Below are 20,937 nucleotides of genomic sequence, written 5' to 3'. Positions count from 1 at the left end.
TAACCATATGTGCCTGAACTGGGGTGTAGAGTGTCTGAGCCGAGGTGCGTTCCTGTGACTCCCGAGCGGACTGTGGAGCCAACTGGGAGGGTCCGGGCTCGAGAGCAGGCCCGCCCGGCCCCTCCCCTGACGCACAGCTGGATTCCGGAATCCGGGCCGGCGGGCAGAGACCGACCCCGCCGGGGCCCCTCCTGTCCGCCATCTCCAGCGCGGGGCTGACGTCCGAAGGGGGCCTCTCAGCCCCCCCGGCCCCCAGCCATCCGGTGGATAAAAATAGCCGCGCGCAGGCCTTGGGAACGGTAATGGGAGCCACATGTTGGCCAGATGTGCCCGGGAGAGACCGCCAGGAATGCGGCCGGCCGGCCGCGCCCCCGCCGCGCAGGCCCCGCCCCCGCACGGACCAGGCAGGCGCCGCGCGCGTCCACAGCCGAGTTTACTTTCTTGCATTTCCCAAAGTGGTGTGCAAGGCCGTGGGTGGCCGGAGCCAGACTTCCCTCCCAGTCCCGCCGTAGTCCCTCCCGGGCCCACCCTCAGAGCGTCTGCGTCTGCGCGTGGATGGCGCCCCGGGTCCCGGACTCACGGGTCCTCCGCTTCATCTGAACCTGGTCGGGAGAGGGCGTCAGGGGAAGGCCAGCCGCCAACCCCCTCCCCGCCCGGGATCCGCGCCCCACCCACCTCCAGCAACTGGCGCTTCTCCCTCTCGCTCTTCAGCTCCTCCCAGATGTCGGTCAGCTTCCTTCTGCGGACGCGAGACCGAGGGGAGGGGGTGGGCCGGGCAGGCTCAGAAGCCCGGTCCCTCTCCTCCCACACCCCTCCCTGCCCCTCCCCACTTACTCCAGCTGCACCCCCATCGTCTCCAGCGACCTTCTTAAAGATGCCACCTCGTCCTGTAGCCTCATTACGTCGTCCCTGTCACTTTTGTTGTCCGTAGGATTTTGCGGGACCAGGGAATGGAAGGTGGGAGTCCCTTGGGGATCTGGAGTTGTCTTGATAGGATGTGGATTCTTTTCAGCACTGGCTGCCTCTTTGGGGGGCGCCTCCTCTTTCAGGATAGTCTCTTCCTTCGCAGGTGCCTCCTCGAGGTGGGTGGTAGCCTCTTCCTGGGGGTGGGCCTTCTCAAGGGCAGGCATGGACCCTGGCATGGACTCACACTGGAGTGGGGAGCTATCCTTCTTATCCAGGGCGTGTTTCTTCATACAGAGGGGGGGCTCCTCTGGCATATAGACCTCCTCTTGGGATTGAGCCTCTCTGGCCACAAGAAACTTGACCTTTGGCACGGCTTCCTCCGGAGAGAAGTGATGGAACTGAGTGTTGTGTCGGGTGGACGCCTCTTCAGAGAGCACCTGCTCTGGGGTCAAGAACTTTTCTAGGGTGGGGGCCTCGTCCCCAGGAGGGGCCATCTTTGGGCTGGGGGCTTCATCTTCAGGTAGGACTTCTGGGGCAAGGGCCTCATCCACAGAAAAGACCCTTTCTGGGCTGGGGGCCTTGTCCTCCAGAGTTGGAGTCTCCTCTAGGATAGGGACCTTGTCTGGAGTCAGGGTTTCCTCTGGAGTGGGTTTCTTATCTGGAGATGGGGTCTTCTCTGGGCTGGGGGCCTTATCCAGAGACGGGATCTCCTCTGGGGTGGGGGTCTTGTCCTCCAGAGTTGGGGTCTCCTCTAGGGTAGGGACCTTATCTGGAGTCAGGGTTTCCTCTGGAGTGGAGGCCTTATCCAGAGACAGGATCTCCTCTGGGGTGGGGGTCTTGTCCTCCAGAGTTGGGGTCTCTAGGATAGGGACCTTGTCTGGAGTCAGGGTTTCCTCTGGAGTGGGGGTCTTATCTGGAGACCGAGTCTTCTCTGGGCTGGGGGCCTCATGTGGAGATGGGGTCTTTGGCGTGGGGGTCTTGTCCAGAGTGGGGGTTTTATTCACATGAGGGGCCTTTGCTAGGCTGCTCTGCTCTTCCTCCTGTGGTGATGGGAGTGAGGTCTTATCTGAGGGCTGAGAAGCTTGACCACTTGAGTCTGGTTCCCCTTGGCCTGGGTACCTTCACCCTCGCACACCATACCCCTGGAACCAGACTCTGCCCAGTATCCCTGCTCTCCCATGTCTCGGGCCTCTCACCTGACTGGTTGTGGAGTGTTGCCGGGAAGTCTGGGTTTTGGATCGCTTTCTGCCAGGGTGGCCTGGACCCCCACTGAGGAAGCTGCCACTGGAGCCTATGAGAGCAGAACCTCAGGGGCCCAGGCCTACTCAGACCCTGAGTCTCTCCCCATCCCTGTCCCCCGTCTTCGCCTTACCATTGTCTCGAGAGGGGCGCTTCTGACTGTCCCTGCTGGGTGTCCAAGATGGCCTGGAACATATCCCCATCAGACCCAGAGGGTGGGGGCAGGGAGCAGCATTGCCTTTGTACCCTCCTCCTCCTCCCACCCCCACCCTGCTCCTTACTTGGCTTTGCTGGGCCCAGTGGGGGCTGTCACCAGCTTCTTGACTATAGGGAGGGCTGTTTTGGGCACCATCTTTTTTGGTTCCTTAATAGGAGCTGAGAGGGGAGAGGGGAGTGTGGCATTCGTTCACTCACTTATCCATCTATCTAAGAGTCACTGGCCCTGTGCTGTGCACAGAGGACTAGGGCCAGGAGATGAATCATATTTGCCTCTGCCTCCTGGGAGCTCTGGGGAAGCTGACCACACCTCATGCCACATGGGCATAGTGAACTGTGGGAGCACCCCCCAGGGACACCTAGCAGACAGTTGTCAGGGAAAGCTTTGTAGGGAAAATGGCTCCCTCCATCTCCTGCCAGTTTTTTGTTTCTTGTTTTTTTGTGTGTCTGTGAGGAAGATCAGCCCTGGGCTAACATCCTTGCTAATCTTTTTGCTGAGGAACACTGGCTCTGAGCTAACATTTATTGACAGTCCGCCTCCTTTTTTTCCCCAAAACCCCAGTAGATAGGCGTACGTCATAGTTGCGCGTCCTTCTAGTTGCTGTATGTGGGGCGCGGCCTCAGCATGGCCGGAGAAGCGGTGCGTCGGTGCGCGGCCGGGATCCGAACCCGGGCTGCCAGCAGCGGAGCGCGCGCACTTAACGGCTAAGCCACGGGGCCGGCCCCTCCTGCCAGTTTTTATCCATACTTTTCTAAGACCTGTCCCCTGCTTAGTGGCCATGGCTGCTTCCCTGGTTCAGCTCCCATCTCTTTCCTGGACCACGGCAGTAACCTTCCCCCTTCCAATCCTCCCTCCCTTGAACTTTGTCTTCTCTATCTCATTTACTCCCTAAGAGATCTCATCCAGTCTTATAAGTTTAATTAATATCAATAAGCCAACGACTCCCAAATTTTCATTTCTAGCCCCTGCCTCTTCCCTGAACTCCAGACTCATATCCAACTGTCCTCTCAATATTTCCACTTGAAAGAGAGCTAATTGGCATCACACACATCACATATCCAAAAGTTATCTCTCTCTTTTTTGTTTTCTTTTGTGAGGAAGATCAGCCCTGAGCTAACATCCATGCCAATCCTCCTCTTTTTGCTGAGGAAGACTGGCCCTGCCAATATCTATTGGCAATAGATATTGCCAATCCTCCTCCTTTTTTCCCTTTTTCTCCTCAAAGCCCCAGTAGATAGCTGTATGTCATAGTTGCACATCCTTCTAGTTGCTGTACGTGGGGCGCCGCCTCAGCATGGCTGGACAAGCAGTGCATGGGTTCGCGCCCGGGATCCGAACCCGGGCCGCCAGTAGCAGAGCACGTGCACTTAACCGCTAAGCCACGGGGCCGGCCCCCCAAAACTCATCTCTTGTTTCCCAGCTCCTTGACCCCTGAATCTGCCCGTTTCCCAGTGTCCCCATCTCACCCATTCACCCACTTGCTCAGACAACAAAATGAGGAGTCATCCTTGACCCTCTTTATTCCCTTATGCTTCACATCCAAACCATCAGTAAATCCAGTCCACTCTACCTTCAAAACATGTCCTGAATCCAACCACTTGTCACCCCTTCTGCCACTAAGCACTCTAGATCAAGTCAACACCATCTTCACCTGGATAACTGCAACAGCCTCTAACCTGGGCTTTGGCTGCACTCGCCCTGCCTATGGTGTGTTCTTCCCATGGCAGCAGAGAGAGGGAAGCAGACATAGACAAAAGAAGTAGACTGTGTAGTGTGTTCGAGAGTTATCAACTCTTATTGAGCAAGAATAAGCAGGGGAGTGGATAATTTTAAATGGGGTGGTCAGAGGCGGCCACACTGAGAAGGTGACATCATAGTCACACACAGTGGCATTCATCTCCATGGACACATGAGTAGCCACTCTGGCATATGCACACATGCTGGCATTTAGTCACACACACATTATCACGCACAGAGACAGACACAAGTCTCCTGACAGCGTGTCACAGTGGGCAGGAGCATGGATCCTACAGCCAGATACCAGGCTTTGAATTCCTGCTCCATTACTTGCCAGTGGCGTGAGAACTTGAGCAGGTAACTTAACCCCTCTGTGCCCCAGTGTTCTCACCAATAAAGCATGGATAACAATAGTACACATCTTGTAGGCTTGTTGTGAGGTCTGAGTGATTTATCCACGTGAGGTGCTTAGAAGAGGGTTTGGCATATAGTCAAAACCCCAGCAGATGTCAACTTTCACCTCTGCTTCTCGTAGTATGGCTGATGAGGTGCTCTGTAGGGCCCTCCTACTAGAAAACAATTATATCCTGCTTGGGATACAAATTTGAGGCACTGTTGGACTTACAAGAGGTAGGGGAGATCTACAAAAAAGGGAAGAACTGGGACCAGAAAGGTGGTGAGAGTGTGACCAGGGAACCAGGCAAAGAAAGAGTTACTAAGGATCTGGTTAACAACTAACCTAATCTGTCAAGTGTTTTTAAGACAAAAAGAAACTATGTGTTCTGTTTTATAGATGTTGCTGTCTTGCAGAAAAATCACACATTTACAGAAAGATCCCCACAAATTATTCCAGCATCAGACACCCTAAAGTTACCTTAACTCATTAGCATCTTAAATTCTCCTCCTCTGGAAGGGTCCAAACAGACATTTTTAGATCATGCAATGCATGTAATAACATATATACGTGCTGCACAACATGTATACGTGCTACGCATGCACCTTAAAAGAACACAGTCCTTAAAAGAACACAGCTGTTACAAATAAACCCCAATCTTTTGTATGAAGTCTCTACCAGCACTGAGCTCGGGGAGACACTGCTTTGGGAGTTGTCCCCAGTGTTCATTGCTTGTGCAAGCAATAAACCTTCCTTCACCTACTTCTGCCTTGGTTGTGCTTTTTGGCTCTGCACTCACCAAGAGATGAACCCAGTGAGTTCAGTTACAAGAGAACAGCACTGCTATGTGGCTACTGAGCCTGGGGCCTGGGACAAGGAGCAAGTGTCCCAGGCTCTGCTCCCTCGGCTCACCAAAGGCCCAAAGCTCGGTAGCCATACAGCAGTGTGACCCTTGCACACTTTCTTCCAGAGGGCTGAAGTGGTCTCTGGGTGGTTGGTGCCCTCTAGCTACTGGCAAAAGTAGAGGCAAGTCCTCTCTGGAAGAAGTCTTCCTCTACTGAGGTGTGCAAGACTCCCACAGATCGAGATCAGGTCATGAGCTCACACACAAAGATCAGAAAACACACGAAGGCAGGCCACTGAGAACGGGAGTCAGCAGACACAACACAGAGCAGACACTGGAATTGTCAGGTAGGGAACACAACACAGCTATGTATAAGATATTTGAAGAAATAAAGGATGAGCATGCAACAAAGGGACCATCAGGAATAAACGGGCAGATTTGGGGAAAAAAAAACTGAACTATGAGAGATGAAAAAAACCATTCTTGAAATAAAATGTAATGTACAGGTTAAACAGCAGATTAAACATAGCCAAAAAGCTAGAGAGAGAATTAGTAAACTAGAAGTATAGTGAGACAAGGAGTGAAAAATTTGAAAGCAATGTTAAAAGAAACGGATAATAGAACTGGGGCTTGACTATGGCTGAGTGAGGTGGTGGACGCATCCTCCTCTCACAAGGCAACCATTTCAGTGCTCTGGAAATTGACCAAAGGCAAAAGATCATCAAAGAAACATTTATGCTTGGCGGTATTCTTGCCTAGGGCTGCACCCTTCCCCGCCCCCTAGCTTAGTCCATGTGAACATTCTGCAGGGTGGGGCAGGTTGTGAGGATCGGTAGCTCCCCTGCCATGGTCAAACGGAGCTCACTCAATTTTGGGGTGTAACCTTGGTTTCCTAGATATGACACCAAAAGCACAAGCAACCAAAGAAAAACCAGATAAATGGGACTTCATCAAAATTTGAAACCTCTGTGCATCAAAGGACACGACTGGTGCCGGCCTGGTGGCATAGTGCTTAAGTTCGCACGCTCTGCTTCAGCGGCCCAGGGTTTGCAGGTTCGAATCCTGGAGCGCAGACCTATGCATGGCTCATCAAGCCGTGCTGTAGCGGCGTCCCACATACAAAATAGAGGAAGATGGGCACAGATGTTAGCTCAGGGCCAATCGTCCTCACCAAAAAAAAAAGTACACCACCAAGAAAGTGAAAAGACAACCCACAGAATGGGAGAAAATATTTACAAATCATTTATCTGATAAGAGACTTTTATCTAGAATATATAAAGAACCTACAACTCAATGGTAAAAAGACAACCCAATTAAAAAATGGGCAAAGCACTCAAATAGACATTTCTCCAAAAGAAGACATACAGATAGCCAGTAAACATATGAAAAGATGCTCAATATCATTAGCCATCAGAGAAATGCAAAGCAAAACCACTATGAGAGGGGCCGGCCCCGTGGCTTAGCGGTTAAGTGCGTGCGCTCCAATACTGGCGGCCCGGGTTCGGATCCCGGGCGTGCACCGACGCACTGCTTCTCCGGCCATGCTGAGGCCGCTTCCCACATACAGCAACTAGAAGGATGTGCAGCTATGACATACAACTATCTAGTGGGGCTTTGGGGGAAAAAAAAGGAGGAGGATTGGCAATAGATGTTAGCTCAGGGCCGGTCTTCCTCAGCAAAAAGAGGGGGATTAGCACAGATGTTAGCTCAGGGCTGATCTTCCTCACAAAAAAAAAAAAAAACCACAATGAGATACCACTTCATACCCACTAGGATGATTATAATCAAAAAGACAGACAATAACAAGTGTTGGTGAGGACAAGGAAATTGGAACCTGCATATATTGCTGGTGGAAATATAAAATGGTGCAACCACTTTGGAAAACCCAAAGTTAAACAAAGAGTTATCATATCACCCACCAATTCCTTTCCAGGGTATATACCCAAGAGAGATGGAAATATGTCCACAGAAAAACTTGTACATCAATGTTCATAGCCAAAAAGTAGAAACAACCCAAATGTCCATCAACTAATGAATGGATAAAATGTGGTGTGTTCATACAATGGAATATTATTCAACACCAAAAAAAATGAAGTATAACACATACTACAAAATGGATGAAGCTTGAAAACAAAAAGTATAATAGAAAATATTTTTTTAAGTATTTAAATATATTAACAACTCTCTGGTGAGATTGAACAAGAAAAAAGAGAAAAATAAACATGATTAGAAATGAAAAAAAGACTATAACTGCAGATACAGATTATAAGAGAATATTATGGGGCCGGCCCTATGGCTTAGTGGTTAAGTGCGTGCGCTCCACTGCTGGCGGCCCGGGTTCAGATCCTGGGCGCGCACCAACGCGCCACTTCTCCGGCCATGCTGAGGCTGCGTCCCACATGCAGCAACTAGAAGGATGTGCAACTATGACATACAACTATCTACTAGGGCTTTGGGGGAAAAAATAAATAAATAAATAAAATTATAAAAAATAAATAAATAAAAATAAAAATTTCAAAATAAAATAAGAGAATATTATGAATAATTTTACACAAATAATTAGAAAACATCAATTAAATGGATAATAAAAAATATATAACTCATTAAAACTGAATCAAGAATTTCAGCCAGATTTTTGGCCAGCCCTTCTTACGGAGGGACCAGGAGACAGAATGCTGTCTGTGCAAGTCTCCTAAGGTGCAAGATTTCTTCCCTTCTGAGCTCCAAGGTGAAGAGCAGTTGTAAAGGGGTCTTTGCAGATGTAATCAAGTTAAGATGCAGGTTGTACTGGATAAGAGTGGTCCCTAAACCAATGACTAGCGTCTTTATTAGAAGAAGGAAATTTGCACACAGACACACAGGGCAGAAGACCATGTGAAGACAAAGGCAGAGAATGGAGTGATGATGGATCTACAAGCCAACGATTGCCAGCAACTACCAGAAGCTAAGAAGAGGTAAGGCAAGATTCTCCCCTAGAACCTTCAAACAAAACATAGCCATGCCATCAACTTGACTTTGGATTTCTAGCCTCCAGAATTGTGAGAGATTAAATTTCTGTCGTTTTAAGCCAAAAAAAAAAGACAGAATTTTAGCCAGACTTGCCCAGAACTATTAAAGAAATTAAAGTAGTTTAAAATCTTCCCATAATGGAAAAAAACAGGGCCAGATGAATTAACAGGCAAGTTTTACCAACTTTCAAGGAAAGATGATTCCCATCTTATATAAGATCTACCAGATAATTAAAAAACAAAATGTATCCTCCTCCACTCATTCCTGGGGCCAGTATAATATTGATAATCAGATGAAGACAGTAAAAATAAATGAAAAAATCTTAAGAAAAAAACTGGGGGCTGGCCTGGTAGCACAGTGGTTAAGTTCACGCACTCCACTTTGGCAGCCTGGGGTTCACAGGTTTAGATCCTGGGCGTGGACCTACTCACCACTTATCAAGCCATGCTGTGGCAGGCGTCCCACATATAAAGTAGAGGAAGATGGGCACGGATGTTAGCCCAAGGCCAATCTTCCTCAGCAAAAAAAAAGAAGATTGGCAACAGATGTTAGCTCAGGGCTAATCTTTCTCACCAAAAAAAAAAGAAAAGAAAAGAAAGAAAGAAAAGAAAAACTGGGAAAGTATTCCCACGCTATATGAAAAGATAATAAACAATGACCAATTTGAATTTATCCCAGGAATGCAAGGGTGGCTTAATATGAGAAAATTCTACAAATGTTATTCATCACATTGACAGATTAAAGGAGAAAATCCAGGGGTCGGCCCAGTGGTGTAGTGGTTAAGTGCATGGGCTCTGCTTCAGCGGCCCGGAGGTGGCAGTTTTGGATCCCAGGCGCACATCGACGCACCGCTTGGCAAGCCATGCTGTGCCGGCATCCCATATAAAGTAGAGGAAGATGGGCATGGATGTTAGCCCAGGGCCAATCTTCCTCAGCAAAAAGAGGAGGATTGGCAACGGATATTAGCTCAGGGCTGATCTTCCTCACAAAAAATAAATAAATAAATAAATAAAATAAAGGAGAAAATCCATATAATCATTTCAAAAGATTCATAGAAACAATTTAGAAAACTTGACACCCACTCGATAAAAATTCTAAGTAACTAGAAATAGAAAGGACCTTCCTTGCCTGACAAAAGCCTGACAAAAAGATATGTACAAAAGATCGAAGCAACAACATTTTTTTTTGTGTGTGAGGAGATCAGCCCTGTGCTAACATCTGCCAATCCTCCTCATTTTTTTTTTTTTTTTTTTTTTGCTGAGGAAGACTGGCCCTGGGCTAACATCCGTGCCCATCTTCCTCCACTTTATATGGGACGCCGCCACAGCATGGCCTGACAAGTGGTGTGTTGGTGCGTGCCCGGGATCCGAACCGGCGAACCCCGGGCCACCACAGTGGAGCGCACACACTTAACCGCTTGCGCCACCGGGCTGGCCCCAACAACAACATTGTTAAAGGGGAAAACTTAGAAGCATTCCACTTAAAGTCAGGAACATGGTTATGATGTTCAGCATCACTACTTCTATTCAAAATTGTATTGAGATCCTAGCCACTGTAATAAAACAAGAAAATGTAAAAGGCATAAGGAGAGGAAAAGATAGAGCAAAATTTTCATTACTAACAGATGATATGACTGCCTTCATAGAAGACTTAGTAAGAATCTACAGATAAATTACTGGAAATAACCAGAGTTTAGCACCATGGCTGGCTATAAAATCAATATACAAAAATCAATGTATTTCTATATTCCTGCAATAAACAGAAGGATATCTATTTTTTTAAAGGCACAATAAAAAGTCTGAGGTATCTAGGAGGAATAAATCTTATAAAAGTTGTGTAAAACTCACATGTAGAAAATAATAATGATGCTGGAAAAACTGAGTGTCCACATGGAAAAAGGTATAATTGGATCACTGATTAAAATCAACTAAAATACATGGATAAAAGCAATTAAAAATGAAATGCAACAGGGCCGACCCTGTGGCTTAGCGGTTAAGTGCGCGTGCTCCGCTGCTGGCGGCCCGGGTTCAGATCCCGGGCGCGCACCGACGCACCGCTTCTCTGGCCATGCTGAGGCGGCGTCCCACATACAGCAACTAGAAGGATGTGCAGCTATGACATACAACTATCTACTGGGGCTTTGGGGGAAAAAATAAATAAATAAAATTAAAAAAAAAAAATGAAATGCAACACTCAAAGTTTTAAAGAAAATATAAATGACTGTTTTCTGAACTTGAGGCAGGAAGGATTTCTTAAACAAGAAAAAAACCTGCTAACCATTAAAGATAAGATTGATGTGTCTGCATTAAAATTAAGAACTCCTGTTCATCAAAGAACATCATAAAAAAAAAGAAGACAAGCCACAAACTGAGAGAAAATATCTGTAACATATATAACCCATAAAGGACTGGTATTTGGAATACATAATGAACTCCAACAAATTATTCCTAACTAACCAGGAAAAGGCAAATTAAGTCCACAATGAGATGCTACTTTGTACCTACTAGATTCACAAAAATAATGAAATCTGATAACACCAAGTGTTGAAGATTTGGATCAACAGGATCTCCTGTTGGTGGATTTTTAAAATGTACAATCACTTTGGAAACCAATTTGACTTTATCTCATAAAAGTTGAACATTCACACATCCTGCAATCTTGCAGTGCTACTCCTAGGATTATATCCTAGAGAAATGATTATATCTGCACACTGTAAGACAGGCACACGAATGTTCATGGCAGCACTATTTGTAATAGCAAAAATCAGGAACAAGGAAAATGCCCAACATCAGAAGGAGACTAGATACATAGACTGTGGTAATTCCATTTACAAGGAATATTATACAGCAGAGAAAAATAAATGAACTACATCTACACACAATATGGATGAATCTTAGAAACATAATGTTGATTGGAAACAGCAGGTCTCAGAAGAGTATAAACATATGATACTATTTTTATAAAGTTCCAAAACAAGCAAAAATAAATTAAGCAGTTCATTGGTTAGGCACATACATATGTAAGTAGACTTCAAAACTCAAGGGAATTATAAACACAAAATTGAGGATAGTGGTTACCTTTGGGGTGGGGGAAGTGGCAGAATGGGAAAGAGAAGGAACACACAAACTATTGGCAATGTTCTAGTTCTTGTAATACCACAGGTGTTCATTATTAAGTTTTAAAACACAAATGTTACGTATATCTTTGGCATGTGTGAAATATTACATTAAATGGTAAATGAAAAGACACACATCCCCACTGATACACTGACACACACTCAGAGCTCTTCACTGACAGACTTATTAGACATGTGAACACACAGTCTCACAGACCCAGACACATCGATCCAGACATTTCCTAACAAAATGAAACACATCTAAACATGCTGATAGCCATATTCTCAAGACACACAGAGAAACACGAACATATTAAAACACACAAATTAACATGTTCCCAAACATGGGCTCACATACATTCCTACCAGTCCTTTAACCCATGGGGAGGTGCTCCTAAGGGGGTGGACTGGACCATTGGGGAGCTGTGGGTGTTTATGGGCAACTGGACTGGTAGGTCTCCCAGAGAACACCCCAATCCCAGGCTTCCCCAGCACCCACCTGATTCCTGAGATACCACTTTCCGTGGGGCCAGCTTCTTGATCTATGCAGAAAAGAAGCAGCAGAAACTGAAGAGGAGCTGCCACATTTCTAGGTCCACCCTCATTTAGGGGTGACCCTCCAGCTGTATCCAGTGAGTGCCATGACCCCCAACTTTGTCCAGAGTAGCCTGCCCCCGCCACCTCTGGCTCCATACTCACTGGGGGTGGTGGGAGCACAAAGTTGTCTGGGAAAACTCCTCTTCTGCCTTGAGACTCTCCTTCCCACCAGCCCTTATCCTCCGTGGTCTGGGAGAGAAAGACGCCATGGGGAGGTGAGCCAGGTCCCCAAGCTCCTTCCCACCCTTCTCAGCAGGCCCTTCCCTGCACCCTCCCCTGCCCTGTGCCTTTCACACCTTTCTCAGTACTTTCACCTCGTCCCCGCTCCGCAGCGCCAGCTCATCTGGGGCCTCCGGCTGGTAGTCAAACAGGACCCTGTAGGTCTCAGGGCGGGAGACTGAGGGGAGGTCAGTCCACTGAAGCCAAACCCCCCTCCCCAAAGAGTCAGCAGCTCCCTCCTCCATCAGCCTAGCTGGGTCCCTCTCCCCCAAGTCAAAATGGCTTGGGGGAGGGGGCTCCGAGGGACATTTTGGCTGGGTGCTTACCTGTCCGCAGGTAGTCTGGAGGGCTGTCATAGGTCAGGCTGCTCAGCTAGTAGGGGCAGGGGGAGGGAGGAACAAGCTGAGCCTCCAACTCCCCTAAGAGGAATTCACCACCTCTGTGCCCACTCCACCCAGTTTACCTTGGGAGGCCGCTGAGGACCAGGGCTGATTGAAGGCATGTCTGGGTTACCAAGGCCTGGTGGGGGATAGTGAGTTTAGGGGGGTGCTAATTCACAGTTTAGATCATGGGAGAGGTCAAAGGGGTCACAGGGTCAGTTCTGTGTGGATTGCAGGCTCAGGCCACTGCAAAGGTCATTGGAGACTGCAGAGTCTGGTCACAGGGGTTGACAAGGTCACAGGGTCCAGGTCTCACTTGGGGGCCCACTGTCCAGCAACTCCACAAAGTTGGATGGGAAGGCTCCCAGCTGCCCGTTCTTCTTCCCCAGCCACCAGCCGTCCTCAATCTGGGGAAGGAGGAAGGACGCAGGGGCATCTGGTTCTGCCCCAAGAGTCTCTCTAGAAATCTTATACCCTTGGTTCTGCCCCGATTCTCCTCCCTCACTTTCCCATCTCTGCGCCCCTCACCATTCCCATCGCCCACACGCTCATTTCTCCCATATCCTGGCAGCTGGAGACCTGCTCCATCACCTCTCCCCAAACCCTCCCATCACCTCATCCCCTCACCTCCTTTACGACTTCCACAATCTCCCCAACTTGCAGCTTCAGCTCGTCCGCCTGCTCCGGGCTGTAGCTGAAGTTCACTTTGCACCATATTTGGGGGCCCCGAGATCTGGCGGGGCGACCTGGGTCAGATGAGAGTGAGGCCGCCTGAGCCCGGCGCCCCAGTCCGCAGAGCGGGAGGAGGGGCGGGCCGCGGGCGCCCCACTCAGTACCTCCAGGCCCCGCCCCAGGGCGGAGCATTGTACTCGAGAGCCAATCACAGCCCGCAGGGTTGCCCCGCCCAGAGCCGCGCCCGTCAAGGCGAGCGAGGAGGGGCGCCGGGGCGGCGCTGGCTCCGCGCGTCCGCCCACCTACCCGGCCCTCACCTCGGCGGCGCGCACAGCGCGGTCTCAGCGTCTCCCCGGCGCCGCGCAGAGTCTCCGGGATCTCCTGGGGACAAGGGCACCGGGAAGGGGGCTCTCAGCTCCCTGGGGCGCACGCTGAGACATCCCAGCCCCACCTCCGGCCCGGCCTCACCTGCACCAGGCGCTCGGGGAAGAGGCCACAACGGCCCCCCGGCTCTCCGCGCAGCCAGCCGCGTGCGGGCCCCTCGCACACCTGCCGGACCACGTCCCCGGGCGCCAGACTCAGCTCGTCCTCCTTCTGCGCGCGGTATCTGGCCAGGACCAGCACCTCTGCGGGCGGAGCAAGGGGCGGGGGCGCGGTTCAGAAGGGCCCAGTCGGGGCAGACTGGCCAAGGCGCGAGTCCCGGGCTCCACGTAGAGGAGAGCGGGAGAGCGCGGTGCTGGTGTAGGCTTTTGGTGCCATTTCCACACGGTGGCACTGAGGAGCCACCCCAAACCCTCTGCACATACCCATGGCCTCCGGGGCGCCTTTCAGAGCCGGGCAGGGAGGGTAGTGCGGTCCCGCTGGCAGCCGAGTACTGACCCCGTGTAGGGTGGGACGAGCTGCGAGAATGCGAAGCAAAGGAGGCGGAGCCACAAGCCGATAGGTCGGGCTCCAGGTGCCGAGTGGGCGTGGGAGAGGGGGCGGCCCGGCTCAGCAGGTTCCGCCCCCAACCTAGGGGTGAGGACTCCAGGGTCTCTGGTCAGTGCTGGGGTCACAACTCTCCCACGTGCTCTTGCCTGCCTGGTCACCCAAATTCCAGTCTAGCCGCCTCCCCTCACCCTATCTTGGCCCCGAGGCTCCCACCCACCATTCGCACTGCCTTCCTTGGCCTACCCTCTCTGCTGGCAAGCTTTTAGTTGCAGGCGAAGAGGTGGGGAGAGGCACATACCAGGGTGGGGCCCCCCGAGGGCAGCAACCGCTCTAAAAGGGGCCCTGCGTGGAGGGCTTGGTTGCTCTGGTGCACACAAAGCTGTTGTTGGTATACTGTTTTCCCTAGCCCGCGTCAACTAAAGAGAAAGAAGAGCGCCAAGACCCTTGCTTCGGCCCACAGGCCTAGTTGGATTTCAGAAAACACTTCGGATTCTCCTTGGGAGAAGGCAGGAAGGAACTTTAGGAGCTTTCATGGCTCCTGCTTGCTACAGCCAAGCCCACAGCTGGCAAAGGCTGAAGGTTAGAGCCCACCTAGTGCCAATCCCATACGGGCAGGGCTAACTTGCAGGTAATCTTCCTGCTGGGTGGTGAACACAAAAGCTGAGCCTGTTATCCACACCCCTTGAACCCGGCCCCACCACCTTGGAAGCGGAAGTCCTTGCTCATGACACTCAGTGAAAAAATCTGGTTCTCCTGGGATGTCCAAGGTACAAGATGAAGCAAAACCACGGGGATGGGAATGAGGAGTCACCAGCCAGCAGAGGAGTGGCTGAGGCTCCTCCCAGAACAACTGAGTGTGGGCTGGTGAGGATGGGGCTGAGCAGCAAGTCTGGGCCCAGCCCCACACACATTTTGTCTTTCAGGTTCCCTGAAGCTGCTGTGATATCCACCCCACCACCCCCAATACACACACACCCAGGGTGACAATGACCAGAACCCATTTACATCTGCCACTTCATTTATTATTTTTTTTATTTGCAGGAGGAGTTGAAACAAATTTTAAGGGTGTTTTCATTTTTTTTTCCCCTAAACATGAATCATTCAAGTAAAACCAACTTAACTATAGAAATGTAGCAAAGTAAGGGGAAAGTAGCACAACAACCCAAGAGGCAAGGTTGGGGGGGAAGAGGTGGGTGCAGTCCGCATATAACATATGCATAAATGCCATATGATTCACCTGCTCAGGACCGCCTCCCCAGAAGGCAAGCACAAGGACCCATTTTAACAGAATGTTTTCCCCCCAAACATCTGAGAATGTTTCAACTTAAAGCTTAAGGTTAAAAAAAAAAAAAAAAAGGAAAAGAAAAAACAAAAAAAAGACCCCACAAACCACCCAGCCATAACCACCTTCCTTAATCGATCATAGGAGTTTCTTTTCATTTTATAAAAAGATTAATAAAAAATATTGAAAAAATTATTTTTTCATCTTATATTTGTAAAGATAATAGAATTCAGAAGTTTCTTAGAAAACAGACCAGAAACTGCTGTCCAGCTTCCACCCCTGTTGCCGAGAGGATCAGCAGGACTGGGAGGTTTGGGATAGTGGAGCTGCTGGTGGAGAATGGGAAGCCCAGCCCAGAAGAAATCAGAAAATATTAGGGTGGGGGACACACATGGGGTGTGGCCAGGAGCAAACCATGGGATACACGGCTGCGCAGAAAAGGGGAACACAAGGTGGTCAGAAAGGCCCTGAACTCCTCCTCGACATACAAAAGCGATTTTACAAAGATCCAAGCAGTTTGGTCCCAAACTGAGGTGAACACGTCAACGTTTATTCACATGCTTTGTTTTCTCTTTTAAGAATCAAAGTTGCCCAAATTAAATCTTTCTGCTAATGTTACTACATATGCCTAAAAAAAAAAAGAAAAAGGGCTTTTAAAATCAGGATAAGGGAGAAGAGAGAGAAAATCATCAAATAAGTCCTCTTAGCTCCAAATGAAATGAAATGAAGAACAAAACTGTTGGTTTCTAATAGGGAACAAACCAAAATCCAAGAATCGCTCTTCCCTCCCTACCCCAGCCCCCACCCCACACACCAACAACAAATGAGAAACACAGCTAAAACCCAACGTGTTGTGTTCTGCTCAAGAGCTGGGCCTGACCCCAGGTTCTGCGGCCGGCCGCCTCTGTCCAGTGGGACGCAGCGCCAGGGATGCTTTCCGCTGTAGTAGGATTCTGCACATCCAGTGGGGGTGGGGGGTGGGATTTTCAGAATCTTCTAGAGGCTCCTCTGTTCAGCTTCTCACCAGCCATCTTCCCGGCGCCTCTCTCCCCTGGGCAGGGGCTCCCGTCAGAGTGGCCCCTACTCAGTTGTGGGCTGTAAATTGTCCTTCTCTTCTCGGTTCTCTGTCCCACTCTCATCGTCTTCAATCTCCCCTTCCTCCCCACTGAACTTGTCATGGGCCCATTTGGGGCTGGTGCTGGATTTCCGGAACATGAAACGGCCCCGACCCCGGGGAAAGGCTCCTCGGCCCCGGCCCCGGCTCACCCACTTCTCACTGCCTTCGCCTTCACGGTCATCATGCTGAGAGGAAAGAAAACCGCCATCAATGCCAGCCAGAGCGAAGCAGAGTAGCCAGAACCCTCTTTTCTGCACCCACTCAAATGTGACTTTCTCAAACCAACCTATGTCCCAACCCACTTTTCGCTCCTTTTCTGTCCTCCTCCCTGTCCTCTTACTCCAAAAATGCTACTGATTCAGATCCACGAGAATATTCAGTTGGGTGCCTTAGGAATTCTAACGCAGTAGCTTGGACATTATAATAATGACCACGATGATAAAGTCCTCACTGAGCACTGAAAAACCTTCACATGCACACTCTCATTTAATCCTCACATCCACCCTATCATTATCACCCTCCACTATGCAAATGAGGAAACAGGCTTAGGAACTTGAAGTAACTCGTATTATTTAGCATACTCATCTCTCCAAGGATAGGTTTGAGAAAGCCAATCCACCAAAACACGAAAAACTCTGTCTGATCTGGGATGTCAGGCAGCTAACAGAGAAAGCAACACTCAGAATACACAGCTGGGGCTCCAGCTCTCCTGGACTCTCCCCACCCCCAGCCAACAACAGGCAGCGAGACCAAGGGCAAATGACCTACCCGCTCATGGTCTCAGACTAATTAGTGGCAAAGGGAGGACCAGAACCTAGCCTCCTGTCTTGTATCTCCCCTCTTTAGTTTTTTATTTTTTTTAAGAATTAGATTTTATTTAATTTATTTTTTTGGTGAGAAAGATCAGCCCTGAGCTAACATCTGTGCTAATTACTCCTCTTTTTGCTGAGGAAGACCAGCCCTGAGCTAACATCTATTGCCAATCCTCCTTTTTTTCCCCCAAAGCCCCAGTAGATAGTTGTATGTCATAATTGCACATCTTTCTAGTTGCTGTATGTGGGACGCGGCCTCAGCATGGCCGGAGAAGCAGTGCGTCAGTGCGCGCCTGGGATCCGAACCCGGGCCACCAGTAGCGGAGCGCGCGCACTTAACCACTAAGCCACGGGGCCCAGCCCTCCCCTCTTTAGTTTTATGCAAGGAGGCAGTGTGGCAGAGTAGAAAAAACACAACCTTTGTATGTCTCACACAATCCCTGCTCTGATGATCTCATGAGAGAGAAGGAGGGATCCAATGAAAGACTAAATGAGACAGCATTTTGAAAACTAGAAGTTGCTGTTACCTCATCAGCCCCACAGCCTCAAAGAGTCTAAACCATCCACCCACACAATCAGGACCTTAGGCCCCTAGGGGTCAGCTCAGCTAAAGGGCCACTGCTGCTTACCAGGGTTGCTTGTTCACCAGCCTAAACGTATCAGGTCAGCAGTGCTCCTTCAGGTGGCAGATAAGGGCAGGGAAAAGGGCTTTATATGACCTTTAATCCTTTCCCCTATAGCAGTCCCATTCCAGCACCTATTCTGGGCTCGGCCAACATTTCCCTAGATATAGGTTCAAGGGTCCTCTAGGAGTCTCAAATCAGCTCCCAGTAGCCTAGAAAAGTGAAGGTGGCTATGTACAGTCGTCTACACAACCACCTGCTTCCTAGCTGTGCAACTGACAACAGAGACCCATGCCAGCCCTTCTCATGGGTGATGGAGACTCAGCTGCAAGTCTACCTTGGTTACAACACTCAGAGTCACATCTGCTTGGATCTGAGTCTGCTGTTGGTATAGACAGGCCAAGAGAGCTCACCCATTGGCCAAGTAATTCAACCTAGAAGAGCCCTAACCTGAGACAGGGAGAGAGGCCCAGAAGGTGCCTAGTATCTAGGAACGACCAACAGCTAAGATGAGAGAAGCCCCAGTGGCATTTCACTTTGGAGACAGATCCTCTTCCTCAAAAAGAGACCCTGAGCTGTCTTTCCCGTCGATCTTGCACTGGGGAGTGACAGAGAGAACTGTGGCCACAGGGGAAGGTTGTGGCTCTATCCCTGCGTATAAGGCTGGAAGGAGGCTGAAGTTGGGTGAGCAATAAAACAAGTTTACAGACCAAAAGGGCAAGAACAACCCTTCCTGCTTATCCTGCAATTCATAAACATCTTAGATGATAAACCCTTCCAAGGCCAGGGCTGCCTCTCTAGAGAACACTCGTCCCAGTACTGGACTGTCCCACAAGCACACATCCTCCCAGTGCAATATGCCTGCACACGTATTTAATCATGGTTTTGGACAGACCAATTAAGGCCTCAGTATCAGCCAATGAGTGTGCCAAAGGCCCTATGGCCCTTCCTGGTTATCCCCACACACATACCAGGTAATACTTCTTGCTCTTGGGCGTGTACTCAGGGTCCCACTCCTCCTCCCGGTTTCTCTTTTGAAAATCGTTGCTGCTGCTGCTGCTGTTGTTACCAGAATAGTTGCCTCTACCCCAGCCTCTCCCTCTGGCTCGAAACTGCTGTGGCAACAAACAGGGAAAAGGAACAAAGGACCATGTCAGGAATGGAGGAAAACAACTCCCCACGTTCTGTTCAAACACTTTTCTGGCATGGAATAGACAGTTGTCCTCAGTCAACATGCTGGTCAACTGGTTTCTAGCCATTCCCTCTGCTCATCTCAACCTAAGTCTACAACCTAGACAGAAGACAACATGGCACAAGGGCTCCCTACACACAGCACAGTCAAGATAAAGTGGGAAGCTCTGAGATCAGAAGCCCTAAGATGCTTTCTAGCAAAGTGATTATATTTAAACATGGAAAACCTGGGGAACAGGGAGCCACCAATTCTGGGGCCTATAGACCCCAGAATTGTATCAAGCGCAACAAAACTGGTATTCTGATACACAGAATTAGAACTGGTGAGAGCAGAGGCTTAGAGAAAGGGGGAGGAGACAGGGTCTTACAAAGGTCCCTCGAGCTCTGCCTCCTCTTTCACTTGGACCCACAAAGTCTTTGGTCCCCAGTCTTGATTTGTCAAAGCCCGTGGTGCTCTCCTCTCTCTCTTCTGTTTCCTCAGTGTATTCTTCTGCTTTGTAGGAACGAGATGACTGGGAGGAAGAGGATGACGACCTGGACCGGTCTCGTGCTCTCCGGTGCTTCCTATGAAAACAGAAGAGCCCGAGAAATCAGTAAGTCTCTAGGGTACAGCCCTTGGCTGGGGCTTCACAGATAAATAGCATGGGCAATCAGGAGTGCATCTGTGATGAAGACACTGAAGACAAGTAATCTAAGAAAACCCAACTCGCCCCCAATTTACCCACCCAGGGTACCTGAGGAGCTTCCTCCCAATTCTGTCAGTCATGTTCAGTGACACACCTATGTCTGAGCCTGTGATGAACATGGGACATACACGGGAAGAGGAATAAACAGAGTCCAAGGCCTTTGGTAGCTCAGTCTAACACACATGCGTGAATCAGAAAGGCAGAAGGAAAAAAACATTGTATCGAGAGCCAAGATGTATCTGGTACTAGGAAAGAGGCTTTAAATATTACCATCTGTTTGTGCTTTATGTTACTTTTATTTCTCAATACCTGTCTTGTGGGGTTGCTCTAAAGATCAAAAAAACAACATGCTTACATTTGACACTGACATAGCAGGCATGCTGTAAATGGCAACTGTGATTATTCAGTATTATTTCCCCATTTTATAGATACGAGATTCAGGTGACAGAGCCGAGCAGAACCTGGATTCAAACATAGCTCTGACTAATTAAACCACTACTCCACATACCACCTCCCACTGAGCTCAAACAGGTTGTGTTATTAAGCATAAGATTTGGCGAAACTCTTCCCAGAGTTATTTCCCTCCCCCTTCCCTTCATCTGGGGGAAATTACAGACTAGGGCAAATTAGACTAATACGATGAGTCACTGTCTCCGTACTGGAGGTCGGTGCCAGCCCTGCATGTGGTAGTGGAGGAGGTTACCGGCTGCCTCTAAGGTGGCAGAAAGGCCAGGGTCCCAGGAGTAGAGGAGGACTTACAGGGAGAAGACAGCCAAGTGTCAATACCCTATCATTTGTGTCCTCCCTTCCCTCAGTCCTCCTCCATTATGAAAACCACCTTGCCCCTCTTCCTACCCCCCTTACATATGAGAAGCTCAAGAACTTAAATATTTGAACCCTACTGGCTTTTTCTAGCATTTGCTGATAAAAAAAGGAAATCTAAGTTAACGTCACAGGATTCTTATAA

General features: G+C 49.3%; 2 protein-coding genes across 6 annotated transcripts in view; both read right to left on the bottom strand.

Moving 5' to 3' along the window:
* Positions 1–374: 374 nt before the first annotated feature.
* SH3D21 (SH3 domain containing 21) lies at positions 375–15,189 on the bottom strand. Of its 2 annotated transcripts, XM_058553692.1 has the most exons (17): positions 14,136–15,189; positions 13,798–13,955; positions 13,647–13,710; positions 13,285–13,403; positions 12,974–13,064; positions 12,741–12,796; positions 12,604–12,649; positions 12,355–12,455; positions 12,161–12,247; positions 11,961–12,003; positions 2,427–2,520; positions 2,279–2,331; positions 2,103–2,197; positions 1,779–1,946; positions 835–1,631; positions 676–739; positions 375–602 (listed from the first exon to the last, which is right to left on the bottom strand). In XM_058553692.1, exons 1-17 carry the CDS (start codon positions 14,137–14,139, stop codon positions 531–533), a joined length of 2,112 nt encoding a protein of 703 aa, XP_058409675.1. In that variant the 5' UTR covers positions 14,140–15,189; the 3' UTR covers positions 375–530. The 2 variants fall into 2 exon arrangements, with proteins under 2 accessions (XP_058409675.1, XP_058409674.1); XM_058553691.1 differs by lacking the exon at positions 1,779–1,946 and having other exon boundaries at positions 835–1,343.
* Positions 15,190–16,070: 881 nt separating this feature from the next.
* THRAP3 (thyroid hormone receptor associated protein 3) overlaps positions 16,071–20,937 on the bottom strand; it is a 72,513-nt gene continuing 67,646 nt past the window's right edge. For 3 of the 4 annotated variants that reach the window (XM_058553686.1, XM_058553688.1, XM_058553687.1), the window contains exons 10-12: positions 19,653–19,848; positions 19,065–19,208; positions 16,071–16,843 (exon numbers count right to left, since the gene is read on the bottom strand). In XM_058553686.1, the coding sequence (XP_058409669.1) occupies positions 16,622–16,843; positions 19,065–19,208; positions 19,653–19,848 (562 nt within the window). In that variant the 3' untranslated portion in view covers positions 16,071–16,621. The remainder of the gene's footprint in view (positions 16,844–19,064; positions 19,209–19,652; positions 19,849–20,937) is intronic. The other variant, XM_058553689.1, reaches the window with a different exon arrangement.

This window comes from Diceros bicornis, chromosome 13, assembly GCF_020826845.1.
Source record: "Diceros bicornis minor isolate mBicDic1 chromosome 13, mDicBic1.mat.cur, whole genome shotgun sequence".
NCBI classification, from domain to species: Eukaryota; Metazoa; Chordata; class Mammalia; order Perissodactyla; family Rhinocerotidae; genus Diceros; species Diceros bicornis.
This window is presented reverse-complemented; position numbering and strand designations above follow the sequence as displayed.